General features: G+C 51.1%; 2 protein-coding genes across 16 annotated transcripts in view; one reads left to right on the forward strand and one right to left on the reverse strand.

Moving 5' to 3' along the window:
* TBCD (tubulin folding cofactor D) overlaps positions 1-20,909 on the forward strand; it is a 196,256-nt gene that overhangs the window by 69,143 nt on the left and 106,204 nt on the right. The gene's annotated exons all lie outside the window — the stretch shown is intronic.
* ZNF750 (zinc finger protein 750) lies at positions 1,789-11,673 on the reverse strand. The gene is made up of 3 exons (XM_002748856.6): positions 11,577-11,673; positions 3,332-4,946; positions 1,789-3,190 (listed from the first exon to the last, which is right to left on the reverse strand). Exons 2-3 carry the CDS (start codon positions 4,765-4,767, stop codon positions 2,449-2,451), a joined length of 2,178 nt encoding a protein of 725 aa, XP_002748902.1. The 5' UTR covers positions 4,768-4,946; positions 11,577-11,673; the 3' UTR covers positions 1,789-2,448.

The raw sequence follows: 20,909 nt of genomic DNA on the forward strand, positions 1-20,909 counted from the left end.
GATTGGGTTGTAAAAAATTATTAGTACAGAGTTGGCCAAAACAACATAAAATAGCATTTTATTGAAATTTAGCTCTTAATAAGATAGCTGTTTAGTTTACCTTTTGGTGAGTCAAGCTTTTTTTTTGAGATGGTTCTCGCTCTGCTGCCCAGGCTGGAGTGAAGTTGTATGATCTCGGCTCCTTGCAGCCTTGACCTCCTGGGCTCAAGCAGTCCTCCTGCCTCAGCCTCTCAAGTTGCTGGGACTACAGGCAAACACCACATTGCTCAGCTAGTTTTTGTATTTTTTTTGGGGATGGAGTTTCCCTATGTTGCCCAGCCTGTTCTTGAACTGCTTGACTCAAGCAGTCCTCTCACCTCAGCCTCCCAAAGTCTGGGATTACAGGTGTGTGCCACCGTGCCTGGCCAGAGCCATGCTTTTAACCAGAATAAGTCAAGGTTCTGCAACAGTACCATTTTCATTTTTACTTTTTATTTATTTATTTATTTATTTTTTTGAGAAAGAGTCTCGCTTTGTCACATAGGCTGGAGTACAGTGGTGTGATCATGGCTCACTGCAACCTCTGCCTCCCAGGCTCAAGCTACCCTCTAGTCTCAGCCTCCCCAGTAGTTGGGACTACAGGCATGTGTTCCTACATGTGACTGATTTTTTATTTGTAGTCGAGATGGGGTTTTGCCATGTTGCCCAGGTTGGTCTCAAACTCCTGACTTCAAGCAGTCCACCCTCTTTGTCCTCTCAGTGTGCAAGGATTACAGGTGTTAGCCACCATGCCCAGCCCCTATTTTTAGTTTTAGTTTTAAGTGCTAAGAAGTCTTAAAAGTAAGTAGCTAGGAATTGCAGAAATTTTGCTTTAGCAATGCTGGTGTTTCAACTTTTTCCAAGCTTGCACCCTGCCTCTGTGCTCCATCACTGAGCAGCTTCAGTGGGGCGGCTTCAGTCCCATGAAAGTGACACGTTGACAGCCATCTGAATTGAGGAGGCATTTCCCAGTTGCGGGAGCAGTTCCCATCATCAGCACCCGCTGCTTGGTGTCCATTGTGTTGGGTGAGAGGTTGCCTCTCTTGAAAAGTGAGAGAAAGGACAGTTTTGAGAGGAGACCGGGGGGATGGAGCAATCCCTTCTCAAGCAGAGCTGTAGGGGCTGAGGCTCCAGAAGCCTAGCCTACGCTCAGAAAGCACTCTGAAGCCTGAGGATCCTACGGATGGCCTTTGAGTAGCCCCGGTGTGCTTGCTGATGCCTGTCCTTGATCATTAATTTATACTCGTGTGCACACTTGCATGCTCACACATGCACAGATGCAGAAGTGCATACCCCCACATGTGTACACATGTACACTGACACGTGTACACCCATACAATTGAGTGTGCAAACACCCACAGATAGGCACATGCACATGCCCACACAAATTGAATGTGCACACACCCACAGATAAGCTCCCCCACACTTGCAGATAGCATGTGCACACCCACAAATGTGCACACCTGCAGATGTGCACATGCACACACCCACACAATAGATTGCACACACGCCTAGATATGCACACCCACATGATAGATTATGCACAGGTGCGCCTGCAGATGTGCACATGCGCACACCCACACAATGGAATGCACATATGTGCCCGCTATTGTACACACACACCCATGCGATTGCATGCGCGCACATGAGCCTGCAGGTATGCCCTTTTCACAGGCCAATTGCCGCCTTAGCGGTCTTTTTCATGGAGTATTATGGCAAAATATTCTAAAGGGTAACAGATTTATGTTTATCTTCATTTTATGTGTCCTTAAGGGTTCATATGAGTTTATTCGAAAATTAGCAACATACACATCATTTGGGGCATGGAAAATGAGGCAGAGTAAGCCAGAACATTCACTGTAACATTATAAGCAAGTAGAATAAATTGATAATACCGTCACCAGTAATATGCTTTCCCTAGTGGAAATAAATTATTTGTATAAATAGCCTTGTGATGTTTGTGTGTTATTTAGTTATAACAAATCACATTTTTTAATATACGGCACTTTCATGCTAGCACTGAAAATGTTTTTTCTGACCTTTTTTTCAGTAATCGTCATTTACTTCAAATATTCAGCTAGAGCTAATAGAAAAACAGTTAAAACCATTTGTTCTAATGCTAAGATATTTATAAGGAAACATTTACAGAAGATCTTCTGTAAGATGGCTTGCTTACACTTCAAAGTACTTATCAGTCTTACAGTCATTCAGATGTTTTTACAACCAAAAGTAGAAGCACCTTTTAATGTTCATGCTTAATATTTATTAAAACAACTGAATTGAGGGATTGTTTTTGTTTTTATTTTTTTTGAGAAGGAGGAGGAAGCTGCATTTGTAAAAATGTGGAAGTGCCAGTTCAGATGTGGTGCTATGCACCGCTGTGGAAGGCTTGGTGTGGCCATGGCTCTGAGCACGTGTGTGAGCCCGGCGTTAGGACACCCGGGCCCTCCTCCGCAGCGTGAACACTCTTGCCGTGTCCTGCAGCTTTGCCTTCTTAGCTCCTTGCTGGGATTTTCCAGCATCTCTTTGACTTGTCCTCTTTTGTCCTTTGGGTCTGAGGTCACACTGGGCCTCTTGGCTCTCCATGGAGCTGAGTGTGGGTGTGTCTTGCTGGCAGGCAGGTTCTGGTGCCGCAGTGTCCCCGTCGCCCACCTGGACGTTCCCAGGGCTGTAGGCTGCCAGCTGGCACAGGGCCACGGCCGCCGTCTGCTTCTGCTCCTCGCTGCTGTCCACCGTGCATGTGACTGTGGCCTCCTCGGCAGGGCCTGTGAGTGGGGCCTTGTCACCGTCGAGGCTTTCTGGCCTGGTCTCAGGGTGGTCAGGCCCATCCTCGGAACCTTCTGTCCCAGTCTTCTGTGGAGCAGCAGCAGCAGCACCTGGTTCTGCAGCTTGTGGTCGACTGGGGAAGGGTGGCTTCGGGGCCTGGGTGTTACACAGGTCCTTCACCGAGAGATTGAGAGGAAGGTCCTGCAGCTCGGAGAAGTTGGTGGTTTCTGCCTGGGGGCTGCCTTGGTACATGAGTTTGTGGGTGGCTGCCGGCTTCATCTCTGATTTCTTGGAGAGGTTGAGAGGGCCCATCCTGGAGCTGTCCTCTGGACTGGAAGGTGCGGCCTCCAAGACGAGAGAGGTGCTTCCTGTCTGAGTGGGAGACTCTCCATTCATGGTATTGAGGCTAGAAGAAGCCAAGAGAAAACTTAGTAGGAGCTTGCTTAGAAAAGCAATTGTGTGAAGCAGTTTGAGCAAGTGTAAACCTGGCTCATGGAACCCAACCAGAAACATTCCCCTGGAGGTTTTAAACATGACAGTCTCTTACCTTATTGGAGACTTTGCTCTGGTCTCAGGAGCCTCGGCATGTAGGCAGTCCTTGCTTTTCTTGACAGGCTTAAAGGCTGTGAGGCTTTGCTCTGGCAGGCAGAGTCTTCCCAGCGCAGTGGAGGCTGCCTTGTTGGAGAGGTCGCACAGGCCTTCACAGGTCTGGCTCGTCTGCGTGAAGTTGGTGGGGCTTGGCCTCCCTGGGGAGCCTGTGGCTGCGCTCCCTGCGCGGGGGCTCATTTTGGACCCTTCTGTGTCCCTCTGCCCAGCCTTGGAGGAATCTTTCGCCTCAGGAATTGGACTTTCAAACTCGATGTGTTTTCTGTTGGGGTCTGAAGGGTTTAGCTTGAAAGGACTTGAGGCTGGATAGACCAGGGTGGCTTCTTCAAGCAGGTGAGAGCTGTGATCTCGGGTGAGGCCAGTGACGGGCGGGAGTCTGAGAGCATAGGAGGAAAACGCAGACTCTGGCCTGTAAAATCCATAAGGAAGTGGCAGATTAGAGTGATACTGCTGGAAAAACCTATAATGATCGTATGTTGGTGGAGTTGGAGTGAGGTGCTTGGGGACTGGCCCCGGGTGAGGCAGGAAGTGTCTCGGGTCCTGGGCTCCATAGACCGACAGCAGGGGTGCATCACACTCCGGCGAGCTCCCAGCCAGCAGGTAAGGTGAGTAGATGGTGGCCAGCCCATGCTCTGTGTAAAAGTGGGGTGGGTACTCTGGGATCGTGGGGTGCATGTAAGGAGAAATGGTTCCAAGCCCCTTTGTAGATGAGATTTTATGTGGAAACTCTGGCGGGAGGAAAGGTGGGCTGGCTTTCCAGGGGTAGCCAGGAGCATGGAAGGCAGACTTGGTGTGGAAGGGGGTGCCCTTGGCCGCGGGATTGGGTAAAGCCAGGGTCTCGGGTGCCTCGGCGTTGTCTGGCCCTTTGAGTCTGTGCTCGCCGACTGGAACAAATGCAGAAGGCCGAGCTGTGCTTTCCAGAGCAGGCTGGGCGCCGAGGGCGGCTTCCGGAGCTGGGCTTCCACATGCCGATTCCCGGTGGAGGGCTGGCTTCTGTCCCGGGCACCTTTGGGTTTCCCGGGCCTGCAGCTCCAGGTTTTCCTTAATGTCTTCCCTGGCAGAGCTGTGCTGAAGCTTCAAGTCGAAGGTGGAGAGTCCGTTTGTGACAGACTTGGAAGAGGCTGGCTTTGCTGTGGCATCAGGCTGGTTGGTTTGCTTAGGGTCTAGCGAGTTAGATTTAGGGCACTTGGGAACTCGATCCTGCTCTGATACTAAAGTAATGGAGTTTTTACAGAGACCGTACTTCATGTGATTGAAAAGATGTGACTTCTCGTTGCAAGTGAAGGGACACTGGAAGCATTTATACTTGAAGGGCTTTCCTGGAGGCCGTGGGATGTAATGTGGCTTTTTTGGCTTCCGCTCTTTGAGAAGACTCATTTTCCTCCTTATGCCTCAGACTCTGAGCGTCTCGGTGGCGTGGTCACTGCCGATGCCTCGTGGACTTTGTGGTTTTTGAAGAGGCACCTCCCTCCTGCTTTCCTTTCTTTTCCAAGCACGTCTATCGGAAGCCAGCTCTCTGTGCCGAGGGCCTAGCAAGAGCCTCCGTCATCTAGGAGCTGCAACAAAGAACAGACCTTGGCGTCAGGGTGGCGGGTGAGAGGTTGGCCAGAAGCTGGCCTCAGCTCGCCCCTGTGCGGCAGATCCCTGAAGCAGAGCCTCCAAAGAGCTGAGACCACCTGCTCCTGAGGGGAGCGGCTGCCAGTCACAGAAGCAGCCCTGCCTTGGTAACCCGGCTGCCACCTTCCCACCATGTTTTCTGTTTTCTGAGCCTGACCTGAAAGAGTTGCCTTGGGCCCTAGAGGTGGAGTGTGGTATGTGTCCATTCTGAGAATGCCTGTAAGCCTTTGAATTTTGGGAACTCTTATCCTGTGACCTGGACCTTTACTTGAGGGTACCCTCTGGGGACTGAGGTCGCTGAGCCCCCTTCTAGGGTCTGGAGAGCATCCTGTCCCAGTGCTGCCCGACTCTGCTCCAGGGGTCACATGCTTGAAACAGTGGCAATGTGATCGGCCATACTGTCATGTTAAATGCAAAGAGGTTTGGGGCCATTTCCCCTTGACATGCACCCCGTAGTCGCAGAGTGCTCCCTCACTTTTGCACAGGGTGTGGGCCAGCCACCATCTGCCTGCCTCTGCTCGCCTAAGTGCCCTGCTGTTGGTCTGCGGAGCCCGAGACCAGGGGCGCTCCTTGCCTCTCTTGGGGCTGATCCCTAAGCACTTAAGCAGTTCTGCCCTCTTCAGCAATGCTGTTGGTGTATTCTACTTGTGGTTATTTTAAAATGAAGAACATTGGAACACAGGACTCCACCCTGTTGCTTCTAAAGTCGGCTTTGTCATTAAGCACCATTTAGGCCTCAGATGTGAATATAAATGCTATATTTGTGTTGACTTAAATGGTTGAAATACTGTCGGGGTGAATTTATACATCCTGTGAGTGACACTGGCATTGTGGGATGTGCTTTCAGGGTCACCCCATTCCTGCTGGCCAGGAGGCGTGACCAGCAGCCCCTGCCCATCCAGCTGCACCTCCAAATGGCAGAACCAAAGCTTTGCCATACTTGTGCCTGAGAGGAGACTAGAGTGAACAGTGTCTCCTTTAGAGTTGGTTGGTCATGGGAGGAAGCTGTCCTGTCCTTTAACCTTTAGGGAGTGGGTCCAGCTCTCTGGCCACACCCACTCAGGTCCTGGGACTGCGGGTCCCAGGGACTCAGGACTGGGGCTGTGTCTGTGATGTCAGGGCTGGCCTGCCCTTCTGGATTCTTCCAGAGGGTCTCTGTGTCTCCCTTCCCCCACCAGGTTTCCTTCAGAGGCTTCGCTGCCGGGGCGCTCACTCCACCTCCTAAGCCAAGGTCGAGAACAAAGGCTTTGAGAGTCGGGTTCTCCATGTGGTGGCAGGGCCTGGAGTCACCCAAGCAGCAGCTGTGTCTGGGAGATAGCGTGGGGGCATGGGGTGGAGGTACAGTGGGTCAGGGCTGAGCACTTTAATTTCTATTACAAATGTAAAAAGGTCTTTAGTATCTAGATGTTTTGAAACAGCTTAAAGTTAAATGACCCAAATGCCTATCAATGGTAGATTGGATAAAGAAAATGTGGTGCATATACACCATGGAATACTGTGCTGCCATTAAAAAGAATGAGATCATGTCCTTTCCAGGATTGAAGCTGGAAGCCATTGTCCTCAGCAAACTAATGCAGGGACAGAAAACCAAACATGCATGTATTCACTCATAAGTAAGTGGGAGCTGAACAGTGAGAACACATGGACACAGGGAAGGGAACATCACATATCAGGGCCTGTCTGGGGATGGGGGATGAGGGAGGGAGAGCATTAGGACAAATAGCTAATGCATGTAGTCTTAAAACCTAAATGATGGGTTGATAGGTGCAGCAGAACACCATGGCACATGTGTGCCTATGTAATAGACCTACACGTTTTGCACTCGTGTTCGGGAAGTTAAAGTATAATTAAGATAACATAAAAATAAAGTTAAATGAAGGGCTAGGTGTGAGGGCTCACGCCTGACACCCCACATGTTGGGAGACTGAGTTGGGAGGATCCCTTGAGCCCAGGAGGTCGAGGCTGCAGGGAGTAGTGATCATGCCATTGCTCTCCAGCCTGGGCGCAGTGAGACTCTGCCTCAGAAAACAGCTAGATGGAAATGATTTAATAAACAGTTTCAACTGTAGGTTTGTTGTAAGGAATGGGCAGATGTGCCCAGTCTTGAGTCTGTGAGGTTTGTATAGACATCAGGGTGGTTAAAAGTCAAATGAAAAGCCACCCCTTGAATAGAGCCGTGTGTGCGTGGGTGTGTGCATGCACCCAGGAGTCAGCCGTCCCAGAAGCGAGGGACCCCCCTCCTCCTACCTGCACCCCTGTGTCCTTCCTCTCACATGCCAGGGCAGGACTGGAGGCTGGGCTTCCATATGGCCACCCGGAACTCTAGGGAAGTGCTCTGATTTTATTCTCAGCAAACTGGTTTCTCTACTCATTTATTCACATTTCTTAAAAACACACAGAACCACCCTTCCCCCTACAAATTGCCTCTATTAACATACTTTAAGTTCTTTAAGACATTGATTTACTAAGAAGGGGCTCTGCTGACCTGCCGCCTTCGCTGTGATGAGAGTTTCTGTGTAGCAGGGACAGTGCGGCAGGGGTTTGGATGAGGACTTGATGTTTGTTACCCCGTAACCAAACCAGGGAGGGTGTCAGGTGACACCCTGGGGCTCAGCCTTCTGCTCAGCCCCCTGCTCAGCCCTCTCTCCCGTGGGCTGCCAGGGAAGCTACCAGGCCCCAGGTGAAAGCCAAGGAAATTAAACCCATCATGATAGCTTTCTCTTTCTAATTTCCCCTGTCAGAAGAAAGAACGTGAAACAATTCTTTATGGGCTCAGTCCCTACCTTATGGGGCAGACTTGCCCCAGGTGAAAAGCAGCTTCCCTGCCTCCCTTCAGGAAGCAGAGAAACCGGTGCCTGGTTCCAGCCAAGCACTGGCCTGGCAGATCAGTGGGGCCTGTGCAGGCACGTCTCGCTGAGTTCCCTGGTTCTGAAGGCGTGAGAACCTCTGCAAGTCAGGTTCCCATGATTGTATAGGATATGTTATGGCAGGGATCTGAAAACTGATGATTTCATCACTAGCTAGAAGCATCATGATCAAAACGATGACAGTTGCAAAACGTTCATGAAGTGAGAGCTGCGTCCTCGCGATACTGGGGCCATAGAAACGCCACCTCTAGTGCCTGAAACAAGCCAGAGGAGCAGATGATCCCCTCAGGATTTAAGAAAACGAGGAATTTAGTTTCTGAAGCAGTGTTATTTCACATTCAGGCAAAAACAAACAAACAAAAAAAAACACCCAAGAAAAAAAAAAACCCCTGTGTTGGTTAGATTTTTCTCAAAAGCTTTACAGGAGGCAAGTTACCTGTAAGTTATGCTGTTGCCCCGAATAGTAATTAGGAAAATAATTGCTTTTAAATTAATATGTACTTTTTTTAGTCAGATAGAATTATCTGAAGTTTTGAACGATTTTCTCTTTTGTTCTTTGATCAATTAGTTGACGTGTGCAGACGTCGCATGGTGGGGAGGAAGCCTCTGGTAGGTGAGAGCGTTTCAGAGTTTCATGGCTCGAAGGGAATGTGTATAAAGCAGAGTCTCGGCAGTAGTTTTACTAACCTTGGATAAACTGACCTTTCAGGCTTGCACAATTTGCTAATTAAAGCAAGGGAGCACAGCTGTTTCAGAGGTAAGCCGGGCGGAGTTCACCTGATCTATAAAACTGCAATCGTGTCAGGGAGGTAAGTGGGGTAAAATTGTTGCTTTTGTAAGCTTTCAAATGATGATGATGTCAGCCTGGGATTTCTGTGTCCTGCTTCAGTGAGGCTTATAAGGATGAAGAAACCAGACCCCGCAACCAGGACCTCAGGTGGTCACATCTGTCTGTGGGCACAAAGTTTGACATAGTCTCTGTTCGGTCAGTTTCTCCAGCCTGACATGGTGCTCTGGCAGCTGCTGGTGTTTAATATTCCCGGAAGGGTATAGTGTTGCCCAAACAGTGTAACCCAGAACTTGAGTTGTGTACGGTAATTTGTATTTGCATTTAGAGGTACTGTTTTTCTCTAAAGGTGATAGAGAAGCTCTGGACATCTTCCTCTCCTCAGGGAGGCGCCTTTCTATTTTAGTTAATTAATAAAAGCAGAGTCTCCTTCATTATTTGGCTTTCATTTGAGAACTGCAGTGCTAGTGTGGTTTACAGCTAAGACCTCAGTGTGGTCCTGAAGGAGGGGCTCATCCTTGCCTTATTTCCCACTGTGTCGGCAGGAAGCATTAGCAGGGTGGACATTCCATTCCACAGAACTTCCAGATCTGGATCAAAGGTGGCTGTTACTGAAATACTCATGCACAGAGTCTTCCCTGCCTGCTGCTGGCTAATGTGTGCTCGCCTCCAGCACACCTCCTCTGAGCCCAGCCTGGTGCAAAGCCTTCTTTCTTCAAATTATTTCAGACCAGGCAGCCAGTGTAGACAGTGTCTACCCTAAAGGCCATAAGAACAGTGGGGTGCAGTGGCTTAAAACATGCTCAGGATCCAGCTGAGCTTTCACCAAGATTTTTTTGCTACATTTACAGATGCCACTCTGCCTTTCTAAGCATTTTAAATGTCGTGGGGAAGTACGCTGAGCCGAGGGTTTACTTCTCTTCCTGCTCGGCATGCACTGGGCTGGGTGCTGGGTGTAGCTGCCCACACAGACACTGCTTTGAGACTGAGTGGTTTCGGTTGGCCACCAGGTTGTGTCTGTCTGGTTTTTAAAGCACTGTCTCTCCAAAGCTTCCTAAGTTTGGACAGTCAGTGCAGTTGCCAGTTTTAGGGTAATAGTGAGTGGTTTGTGTGCTAAACGAGTTTCTAAGGAGTTTGAACTTTGAAAAATAGGTAAGAGAAAGAGTTTTTAAAAATAAAAAAAACTTTGATAGGACACAGTGGAGGTAATTATAGTTTAACTCGCTAGGACATTTCTGTGGCCAGCTGGGTAACTATGCTTGTCATGTGTCCTAACCCGTGCCCCGAGACTGTGCTGTAATGCTCCTTCTGCTGGTGTCCAGCTGTCTGGCAAGGAGCCTCCTCGGCTGGAGTATTGTGAAGGGCATGCTGTAATTACAATATTGTGATGTGGCGTTGTTGCATAACTCAAGGACACGCCATTGTCGCCTACACACTGGGATGTCGCAAGAACGAGATTTGTGAGTTTTACTCCAATTGAGCTTTTCCAGCAGTTGGCCGCCACTCCCTCCCTGCCTTTCGGTTCTTTAACATTAAGGGTAAGACCTTAGGACAACCGTGACCTGGGGAAAAGACGGTCTGATTTGGAAGGATGGATCCAGAAAAACAAGCACGGGCTCTTGTTCTAGTTTCGGCAGGAGATCCGAGTCACAGACCTGAGCTTGTAAACGAACGCACACCACTTCACAGCTGCCGCCTCGGGTCAGAAATGCTGGAAGGCCTTTGCTAATGCGCAGTGAAAATTAGGGTAGCAAATATGGATGGATTATGCTTGGTCAAGAATTGTTCTCCTCCCAGTCAGATTATGAAAAATTTCATATAAGGAAACAGACCTTTTTGTGTCTGTGTATATATGTACATAAGAACCTTCACAACCAAACACAAACTTCGCCCCTTCTGTTTGGTTTTGTTTTTGTAAGCTTATGTCCAGTTTTAAAATTTACATAAGCTGAAGTCCTTATTTTAAACTTTAAAAGTTTTAAAAGTTAAACTGGACGTTAAATTCGGTCCTGTCTAATGTATTTAGGGTTGTATGTCTACACCACACATACAACCCTAAATTCAACTGTCTAATGTACATACACCTTACACATATAACCCCAAATTCAGCCCTAATGTACATACACCACACACATATATAATCCTAAATTCACCTTAGTGTACACCATACACATAGAACCCTAAATCAGCCCCATCTAATGCACATACACCACACATAGGACCCTAAATTCAGCCCTAACGTACATACACCACACACGTATTTCACCCTAAGTTTACCCTAATATAAAACACCACACACATAGAACCCTAAATTCCCCCTAATTTATATACATCACACACATAGAACCCTAAATTCACCCTAATGTACATATACCACACATATAGAACCCTAAATTCTCCTTAATTTACATATATCACATACATAGAACCCTAAATTCACCCTAATGTACATATACCACACACATAGAACCCTGAATTCAGCTCTGTCTAATGTACATACACCACACACATATATCCCTTTAGATTCAGCTCTGTGTAATGTACATACACTACACACACATATATATGACCCTTACCTCTTGGTGGCATTTACTGTAGTTTGTTTTTGAGGTTAGGAACAGTTAAGCAATAATACGAATTTGTGTTGGTTTAACTTTTATGAATTTTAGGGCAGAACAAGGAGTTGATTTCTGGATAAGCTTGCTCATGTTCTTAGAATAAAGTATTGGCCTCATTATAAGTTTTGTAATCGTGGTCTGCATCCCAGCCGTGCACCTGCTGGATCCTGAGTAATCCTCGGAGCCCAGAGCAAGGCAGAGCAGACATGGGCAAATGCTGCATTCAGCTAGGTATTTTAGATATGCCTGAGAAGAGTTTTAAAATAAAACTTGACTTTGAAAAGAAATAGTACTTACCAGAGGTGGGCAGTACTGGGATGTGGCCGGGTCTGGGTGCCAGTGGCTGGAGGTGCTCAGGAAGCAGTACTTGTTCTCACGCTTGCTTGGTGAAACTGGAGCCGGCTGTTCCAGTGGGAGGGATTTAAGTGTAGGAGTTGAGCCCTCAGGGCGTAGAGATGCACCTGATATTCCTCCTGCCCGCAGCTACGATTCATGTGTTTGCACCCACCGAGCTGCTGCGGGCAGCCTCCCCAGCCCTGGACCCTGCAAGCGAGTATCTCGCAGGCTCTGCTGCTGTCTATGAGTGCGGTTTCGGTGCTGCTTGGATGGCCACAGGTCGGGGGCTTTACATGTGTCCACAGTGACAATATAGATGACTCTACTCATCACACACAATGAATATTTGGCGTGACGATAAAGACATGTGAGACTTTTCTTTAGAACTCGAGCATGTGTAGGCAGCAGGTGCCGCATTCATGGTGTCCTTGCCATGAAGGGTCCAGTGAGGCCTGGAGGGTCTGTGTGCCTTCCACCCTCTACCCAGTTCCTGAGAGCCTCTGTCCCTGGTCCTCCTTGGGAGCCGAGCCGGCAGGGAGGCAGCTTACCCCAGCGCCTGGCTGCAGGGACCTGCCGGAGCTTGCCCGTCCCCAGGCACCGCAAGGGCTGCAGCAAGGGCTGCGGTGCAGGGTGTGCGCAGGCAGGGGAGGGAGCCGGCTGTGTACTCCCACAAGCCACCCCCCAACTTTAAATTGCAGATGCGCTTAATTTTGGGGCCAGCTTTTTTTTGGGGAGGCCAGCTTTTACCTCTACTTCCCACCACCCCAAACTGCTTGCTTGCTTATTTAATCCAAGGCTGTCACCCCAGCTTTAGTGAAAGTGGGAATGTGGTGTCAGTTTGGGGACTGGGGAAGCAGATGGGATGAGCTGGTGGCTGGCTCGTGGTGGAGCCTGAGGCTGCGGGGCAGAAGCTGCGGTGCTGTGGCGTAGGGACAAGCTGGCCAGGACAGACGTGCTGTTTTTTTGTTTTTGTTTTTAATTTTTTTCCTTAAGACTGAAGATTTTACGTGGCTTTGCTTTGACGTTCATGCTTAATAGCTTTTTGTTTTTTGAGACAGGGTCTCTGTCACCCAAACTGGAAAGCAGTGGCGAGATCATGGTTCACTATAGCCTCAGCCTCCTGGACTCAATCGATCCTCCCGCCTCAGCCTCCCCAGTAGCTGGGACTACAGGCACAGTCACCGCGCCTGGCAAATTTTGTGTAGAGATGGGTTTTGCCATGTTTCCCAGGATCTGTTAATCCACTAAGATGTTTTTTTGGTGACTTTTGTCCAAATGAGACATCCACATACTTTATGAAGAGTTATGTAAGTCTCATCACAAGAAACAGCAGGTCCCTGTCCCTCTTACCTATTGCTGGATGGCTTAAAACGAGCACCATTTTATTCTGTCTCAGGATATTTGTCAGGAGTTTGGGCAGGGCCTGGCTGAGTGCTGCTTCTGTTCATGCACACCGACAGGGCTGGCCTAGGGGGAGAAAGCGGCCAGGTGACTGGTCTGGAGGGTCTAGGACAGCTTCATTCACCTGCCTCGTGTCCTGGAGGGGGCAGCTGGAAGCCTGAGATCATCCTCCACTTAGCACTTCAGAGGCCTCCTAGGAGGGTGGTCAGCTGTGTGGTGGCTCAGAATGTCAGAGAGCACGGTGAAAGGTTCCAGTCCTCCAGAAGGCTGGGCTGCAGATTATCAGTGTCCCTTCTGGTCCCTTCTGTCACCTTTCTAATTTTGGTTTCCTCGAGTTCTGTTTTGTTCTGAGTGTTCCTTTTATAGCATCCCCTTCACATGTGGTAGGTACAGTGATACCTTATCTGAGGATTTCAGTGATAGCTTTCTTTTAGTGGCAGGGTGGAGGAATAGGGGTGGGTGTTCTCCCTGTGTATTTTTTTTTTTTTGAGACCTGGGGTCCCAGGCTGGACGAACTCCTGGTCTTAAGCACTCCTCCTGCCTCAGCCTCCCGGGTGGCCGTGACTGCAGTAGCGAAGCACCATGCCTGGTGCCCTCCCTGCATCCTCAGTGTGGCTTCCTGGCCTCCAGGGCCTCTGCTGAGCACCTCAGACAGTCAGCCTGTCTCCTGCATGGGAGGGAGGGCTGCTCCAGTGCTCCCTGGGTTAGGCCCACCCTGCCCCCACCCCCAGAGTTCTCTGGAGCCACAGACCTGGAGCTTTTTAGGGACTTGTCCCATGGGTGAGGGAGGGTCTGGGTTTCCTCCCTCTGGCGGGGCACTGGGCTTCTTGGGTCTGAGGCGTTTTCTGCTGTCCCTGCTCCTCCAGGTTCCTCCGTGGTCCTGGTGCTGTGGAGTCCCCCCACAACACTATGCACCTGGCCTGCGGAGTCCCCCCAACACCACAAACCTGTCCTGCAGAGTCCCCCCCGCCCCACATCACGAACCTGGTCTGTGGATTCCCCCCCCATCACGAACCTGGCCTGTGGAGTCCCCTCCCCACTAACCTGGCCTGCAGAATCCCCCCCACACCACGCACCTGGCCTTCGGAGTCCCCCCACCCATGAACCTGGCCTGCGGAGTCCCCCCACCAACACCACGCATCTGGCCTGCCGAGTCCCCCCCACACCACGCACCTGGCTTGCAGAGTCCCCCTTAACATCACATACCTGGCCTGTGGCGTCCCCCCCCACACCACGAACCTGGCCTGCAGAGTCCCCCCCACACCATGAACCTGGCCTGCGGAGTCCCCCCCCCACACCATGAACCTGGCCTGCGGAGTCCACCCCCACACCACGAAACTGGCCTGCGAAGTACCCCCCAATACCATGCACCTGGCCTGCGGAGTCCCCCCCACACCACGCACCTGGCTTGCAGAGTCCCCCCCAACATCACGCACCTGGCCTGCGGAGCCCCCCTGCCCACACCACACATCTGGCCTGCGGAGTCCCTCCCCCATATGACATACCTGGCCTGTGGAGTCCCCCCCATACCACGCACCTGCCCTGCGGAGCCCCCCCCACTACACTCCTGGTCTGTGGAGTCCCCCCCACCATACACCTGGCCTGCAGAGTCCTCCCCCAACATCACGCACCTGGCCTGTGGATCCCCCCGCCTCACCCAACACTACTCACCTGGCCTGTGGATTCCCTCCCAACCCAGCCCAGAGGCCGATGAGCAGAATTATACCAGATTTGGGGGGTGCCTCCCTGCAGGGGCAGCCCCTCAGTGGGGAGGGAGGGGCACCTGGGGTGATGGCTGCTCTTTGGGGGTAGTGTTGGTGCCAGTGTGTGTTGGGGGGGTTGCCAGGGACGCAGGCAGGTGCCAGTGCTGCAGCCTCTGTGTCAGTGCCTCTCTCCCTAGGAGCATGCAGGCCTGGATGTCCAGTCCCAGGTGAGCTTTCCTACTTCTTAGTTGTAGGGTGAGTCATATGATGTGGTCAACTCGGCCCCTTCCTCTCCATCCTGCCCATTTCTCCCTGGCCCTTTTCTCTCTGTCCAGTCCAGCTTGATCCCTTCCTCTCTGTCCTGGCCATCCTGCCCCGGCCCCTTCCTCTCCGTCCCAGCCCCTTCCTTCTTCTCTGTCCCGTCCAGCTTGGCCCCTTCCTCTTTGTCCTGGCCATCCTGCCCTGGCCCCTTCCTCTCTGTCCCGTCCAGCTCGGCCCCTTCCTCTCTGTCCTGGCCATCCTGCCCTGGCCCCTTCCTCTCCGTCTCGGGCATCCCACCCCAGCCCCTTCCTTCCTCTCTGTCCCGTCCAGCTCGGCCCCTTCCTCTCTGTCCCATCTAGTTTGGGCTCTTCCTCTCCATCCCAGCCATCCCACCCCAGCCCCTTCCTTCCTCTCTGTCCCATCCAGCTCGGCCCCTTCCTCTCTGTCCTGGCCATCCTGCCATGGCCCCGTCCTCTCCATCCCGGCCATCCCGCCCCAGCCCCTTCCTTCCTCTCTGTCCTGTCCAGCTTGGCCCCTTCCTCTCTGTCCTGGCCATCCTGCCCCGGCCCCTTCGCAGCGTCGTCCTCTTGAGTGTGCTGTGTGCTGGGACTCCAGTCTTGGCTCTGCTGTCTTTGCCCTCTGTGACTTGAGGCAGCAGTTACCGACCTCCCTGGGCTTTAGTCTTCCTGATTGTGAAAGGGGCTTGTGAGTGCTGGTGTCTCTGCAGGGGGAGGGAAATGTGTCTTTCACGGAACACCTGTGGTGAGGGAAGGGCGTCACATCTTTGACCTTCTTGAAATACAAGATTGTTTTTGTTTTAATCTTTTGTGTTCCTTGTGGGGTGCTGCACCCAGAGGAAAGGAGAAAGGAAATGAAAACTCTGTAGAAAATCCAGAGGCCTGGCTTCAGCCTCCCAGGCTGGTAGCCATGGCTGTAGGGGAGACGCAGCAACATCCTGTCTCCCGGCGCACGGCTTCAGGGACAGCTTGGGGTGGAGGGCACCCACACCTGGCTGTGTCTCAGGGCTCTGCCCTCCTCAAGGGACTCAGCCTGGTGGGTGGGACTGTGGGATGGGACCAGGGGGCTTAGTGGGTGAGGGTGGTGGGCAGGCTTCGGCTTCCTTTCCCAGTGGGATTCTTGATCCTGGGGCAGGACTGTGGGATCGGACTAGGGAACTTAGGGGGTGAGGGTGGGGGGCAGGCTCCAGCTTCCCTTCTCAGTGGGATTCTTGATCCTGGGGCCAGAGCACCCCAGGTCTGTCTGTGAGCACATGTTAGGAGGGAACAGAAGGCAGAGGAACCCGCACAGGCCTGTTCTGTCTCCTGCACTCCCTGAACTGCTCCAGCTCTTCAGGGTTTTTGAGTACTTGCCCTTCCCCTTCCTTTGGAACATGTTTTTTAGGGTTTCTTGGTTGTCATTCATTCTGGTTGGAATTCCCATAGCGAGAGACCATCTTGGTTTTGCACCGGCTGGGGGCTGCCAGGCGCCTGTGCTGCTGAGCGTGCCTCCCTCCATGTGCTGCATCCAGTACGCTGCTTCTCTCGTCCAGCCCTCTGCTGCCTGCTGTTCTCTTTGGGGTTTCCATGGTTTCCCCTTCCTCTTCCTGTCCTGGTTTTCTTCCCTGGTGTGGGGGGCCTCCCTGCTGCGGCCTCCACCCTCCGTCCTGGTGGTAGTGAGACTCGCTGAAGCCCAGAGGAGGTCCGGAGACTGTCGGAGACTTTTGTATGGTGCTGCACACCATCGCTGGCTTGGGTTAGGGCCCCAGGCCCTGCCTTTGGGTTGCCTGGAGGCTGCTGGCCAGGCCTGGACACCTCCCTGCCCCCATGGCCTCCGAGCCACAACCTGGGAGCAGGTCCTGGCCCTTCCCCTGTGTTGTATGGTCACCTGCCTGAGAGCCTCTGCGGGCCCCTGTGTTTTCGGAAGTCGATTTAACTGAACGGAGCGTAGCTGAGTAGGATCTGCCTTCTTCCCCACCCACCCTTATTGCCTGGGACTGCCTGTCCAGGAGTAGGGCTTCGGGTGTCTGGTCTCTGGGCCATACGCTAACAAGGCCAAGCCTAGCAGCCCCCAGGGTCCTCAACCGCCATGGGCCTGTGCTCATGGCTGAGATCTGGGCCAACCTGCTCTGGGCACTGTGGGCGCTGCTTAGCCGTCTTCTGCAGGTGGCTGAAGATACATTTGGTTTCTCGTTAAAAAGAGTCCTGAACGTCAGTGGGCTTTTATTGATTGTTTTAGGTCAGCGACTGCAGAAAAGTGAAAGTGGAGTGATTTGGCCATTGTGGTCAGATGTGCCCAGGTGTAGGACAGAATCTGGGGAAAGCTTTCCTTCTGGACATTGGTTGACTTTAGTGAGTAAGTGGAGGGCTTTATTTGTGACTCGACATCTGAGATGTGTCATGCCAGTATTTAAATTTTAATTTGTTTGTTCAAATAACACCACAATTTGAATTTTTGGAACTGGAGCTAACTGGTTTTTTCTTACTGGTGGGAGGGGGGGCAAATGGCCCCTCTCTGTTGCCCCTTTTCCTGCCAAGGCCCCTCTAGGCTGTCTCTTGCCTGGCGAGTGTGAGGGACTGGGTGGGCACAGCCTGGGGCACGGTGCTCTGTGGCAGGGCTGGTGGTTTCTGAGTGTGTGGCCTGTGGGTAGCTTTTGCACCTCCCTCCCAGCACCTTCGTCCTGAGTGGCCTTGGAAGTGGGGCTCCTGGCAGCTCTGCAGGCACCATCAGAGCCAGAGGGAGGGCGAGTGGCTTTTGGTTTCTGTTTAAACAGCGTGCAGTCACTCCCTGCTCTCCTCATGCTAGTTGGTGCTGCAGCTTCGGTGTCTGGAGGGAAACTTGAAACCCTGAGCTATGGCTTGTTTTGTCCTTGATTGGGAAACTCAGTTCAGGTTTGTGAACTTGGGCCAACTTTCAGAATTCCCACAGTTTTCTTCACCTTCTCTCTTCCCCTCACCCTGACAGCGAAGTGTCTGACATTTCAGAGTTTCAGAATTCTCACTCACCTTGACTCAGACTTGTTAGTTTTCCAGGAGCAGCTCATGTGGCCCCCGTATAGGGCATTTATTTAAAGGGTGCCTTTATATACACAGCAGTCAGGAAATTGCACAGGGACAAGTAAAATTCTAAAAAATTAACACTCAGATGATTTTTTTTTTCATGCTACAAATAACAGTGAAAAACCTAATGATGAAAATAGACATGAACAGACAAAAGGCCAATGGGCTTGGTCCTTCTCATCCTTTCTCCTGTGTCTCCTGGCGATGTGTCCACCTCTGTCTTTCCCCCTCTCTCCTGCCTCTCCTGGTGGCGTCTCCACCTCTGTCTTTCCCCGTCTCTCCTGCCCCTCCTGGTGGCGTCTCCACCTCTGTGCCCCCACTGTCTGCTGCATTGGGGCTGCTCACCAGGCTTGGTATTCAGGGCCACTGTAGACTCCTCAGCTGTGTCCTGATGCATCACATTTCCATGCATTGCAATGGATGTCTTTTACTTCAGTTATTTGCAGACATTGGTTTTGGTTCCTTTTCACATCTTCCTTGTTTCCTCGCTGTGGTTTTCATTTCTCCTTTCATCTCATTAGCCTGTTTTTTGATAGTGTCTTTTTAGGTTATCTCAAGTTCATTTCAAGCTCCGAAAGTAAGAATTAAAGTAAGAAGTGTGTGCTGTCTTGAACATGTGACTGCTGGGCATTGTTCCAAGGCTTGGATCAACTGAGAGCCCTGGGCTTGCCCCGGGTGTGGGGCTGCCTTTGTCCAGAGAGGCCTGCTCTTGACCCTTACAGGACGCTGCCGTGGTGGCTTTGCATCACGTCAGCTTAGCCAGGCAGGACATTCCGCGTCCCCCGTTCCCTGGTGGTTCCAGAAGAGAGCTGTGCACGGTTTGGAGGTAGAAGCGAAGCGGCAGCCCCTGTGTGCTTGTGCATAGCCACATCGGGCTGTGCTTAGATGGTTGCGTGGGTGTGCATAGCCACGTCGGGCTGTGCTTAGATGGTTGCGTGGGTGTGCATAGCCACGTCGGGCTGTGCTGTAGATGGTTGCGTGGGTGTGCATAGCCACGTCGGGCTGTGCTGTAGATGGTTGCGTGGGTGTGCATAGCCTCGTCGGGCTGTGCTGTAGATGGTTGTGTGGGTGTGCATAGCCTCGTCGGGCTGTGCTGTAGATGGTTGTGTGGGTGTGCATAGCCTCGTCGGGCTGTGCTGTTGATGGTTGTGTGGATGTGCATAGCCTCGTCGGGCTGTGCTGTAGATGGTTGTGTGGGTGTGCATAGCCTCGTTGGGCTGTGCTGTAGATGGTTGTATGGGCGTGCATAGCCTCATCAGCCCTTATCAATCCCTGCGTCAAATTCCTATGGGGTTTGTGGTGAGTCTGGACTGACTCAGCTTTCTTAAAGCTGAAAAGCAAAAGTTAATGGGACTTCAGAGATAAAAGATCACACCTGATATCCTCCTGAGAGCTCAGAACACTTCTCAATAATTGATAACCAGAAAACAAAATATGTAATAGAGCTAGAGATATGTATAAATATGCACATTATATATTATGTGTATATATGCCCTGCTTCAACAGTAGTGGTAAGTGGCATGATTCCCTAAGTTATATAGAATCCTGTAGCTGGCCATTGGAGAATACACATTTGTAGACACATGAGAAACAGTCACATATGACACATAATCTGTGCCACGAAAGAAGTCTCGAGATATTTCAGAGACTCACTGGCATACAGATTGTATTGCATGCTCACAAAGAAATTAAAAATTGGATACAGAAGGATAAAAGGTATTAATTTTTAGTTAGAAAACATACATAAAAGTAAAAATAAAAACAACAGTAACAAAATTTTTCTATCTAAAATTTTGGGATGTGGCTGAAGAAAAGCAAACCCTTAAACAAACGTGGTGAGACTGTGGCTGCAGGCCCAGTGGGACCTTGGCCTGTTTCTGTACAGCTTTGGAGCCAAGAATGATCTTTATTTAAAAAATGTTATCAATACGGGTAAACACAACCAAGAAGAGTCTGCAGCGTAGGCTGCATTTGGCTGTGGTAGGAATCACTTGCTGACCCCGCCTCAGAAGCTGGTACCAAAAAGGAGAAAGGCTGACTCTGCACAGGGCGGGTGGGAGGAGGGCAGTGAGCGGACCCTAGAAACGAAGGAGGTGGGAGACAAAGAAGAGAGAGGACTCGCAGAGCCAGATGTAGCTCTTGAAAGGGCTGATGGCACAGGTTAAGTGTGTGGCCACCGGGCAGCAAGCAGGAGGAAGCCCCAGCAAACAGCCTTCCATGCGAAGGGCGCTCTCATGCAGCTGCTGTGGACGAGGAAGAGGGCATTTGGAATACCTTGTACTAGAAATGTGATAGCCCAACGAAATAGACCTTCTAGAGAAACATAATTTATCCAGGTTGACCCGAGTTGGGATAGAAAAGGGACTCCTCGCTGCCTCAGTGCCTGTGCTTCTAAGTTGAACAATTACTGTTGACTCCGTAGGATTTTTAATGATTTTGTTGAGATGTAATTCAACAAAATGCTATCAGGTCTCTCATTTAAAGTGTACAGCTGAGTGGCTCATAGTGAATTTGCAGAGTTTACAGCGGTCACCACAGTTGGCCACAGAATAGTTTACCCCACACTCCTTAGCTGTCGTCCCCAGACCCCCATCCTCCCCATCCTAGACACCATGTATGTATTTTCTGTCTCATTGTCTGCCCATTCGGGACATTTCCTGTGAATGGGACTGTGCCCCCTGTGGTGCTCTGTGGTGGCTCTTTGCCCTGAGTGTGGTGTTGGCATGGCCCGTGAGTGGTGCGGCCCCCAGCAGGGCTCCTCCCTTTTCCTTGCTGAGGTATGGTTCATCGTGTGGCGTCTTAGTCAGCTCAGGCTGCCGAAACAAGACACCACAGATTGGGACTTCAGCGGCACAGATTGTATCCCTGTCAGC

Source organism: Callithrix jacchus, chromosome 5 (assembly GCF_049354715.1).
Source record: "Callithrix jacchus isolate 240 chromosome 5, calJac240_pri, whole genome shotgun sequence".
Lineage (NCBI taxonomy): Eukaryota > Metazoa > Chordata > Mammalia > Primates > Cebidae > Callithrix > Callithrix jacchus.

Excerpts from the sequence above, each read along its gene's own strand:
- ZNF750 (XM_002748856.6), bottom strand. The coding sequence starts at position 4,767 with ATGAGTCTTCTCAAAGAGCGGAAGCCAAAAAAGCCACATTACATCCCA. Across the intron at positions 3,191-3,331 it reads AGAGCAAAGTCTCCAATAAG|CCTCAATACCATGAATGGAG; the intron begins GTAAGAGACTGT and ends GGCTTCTTCTAG.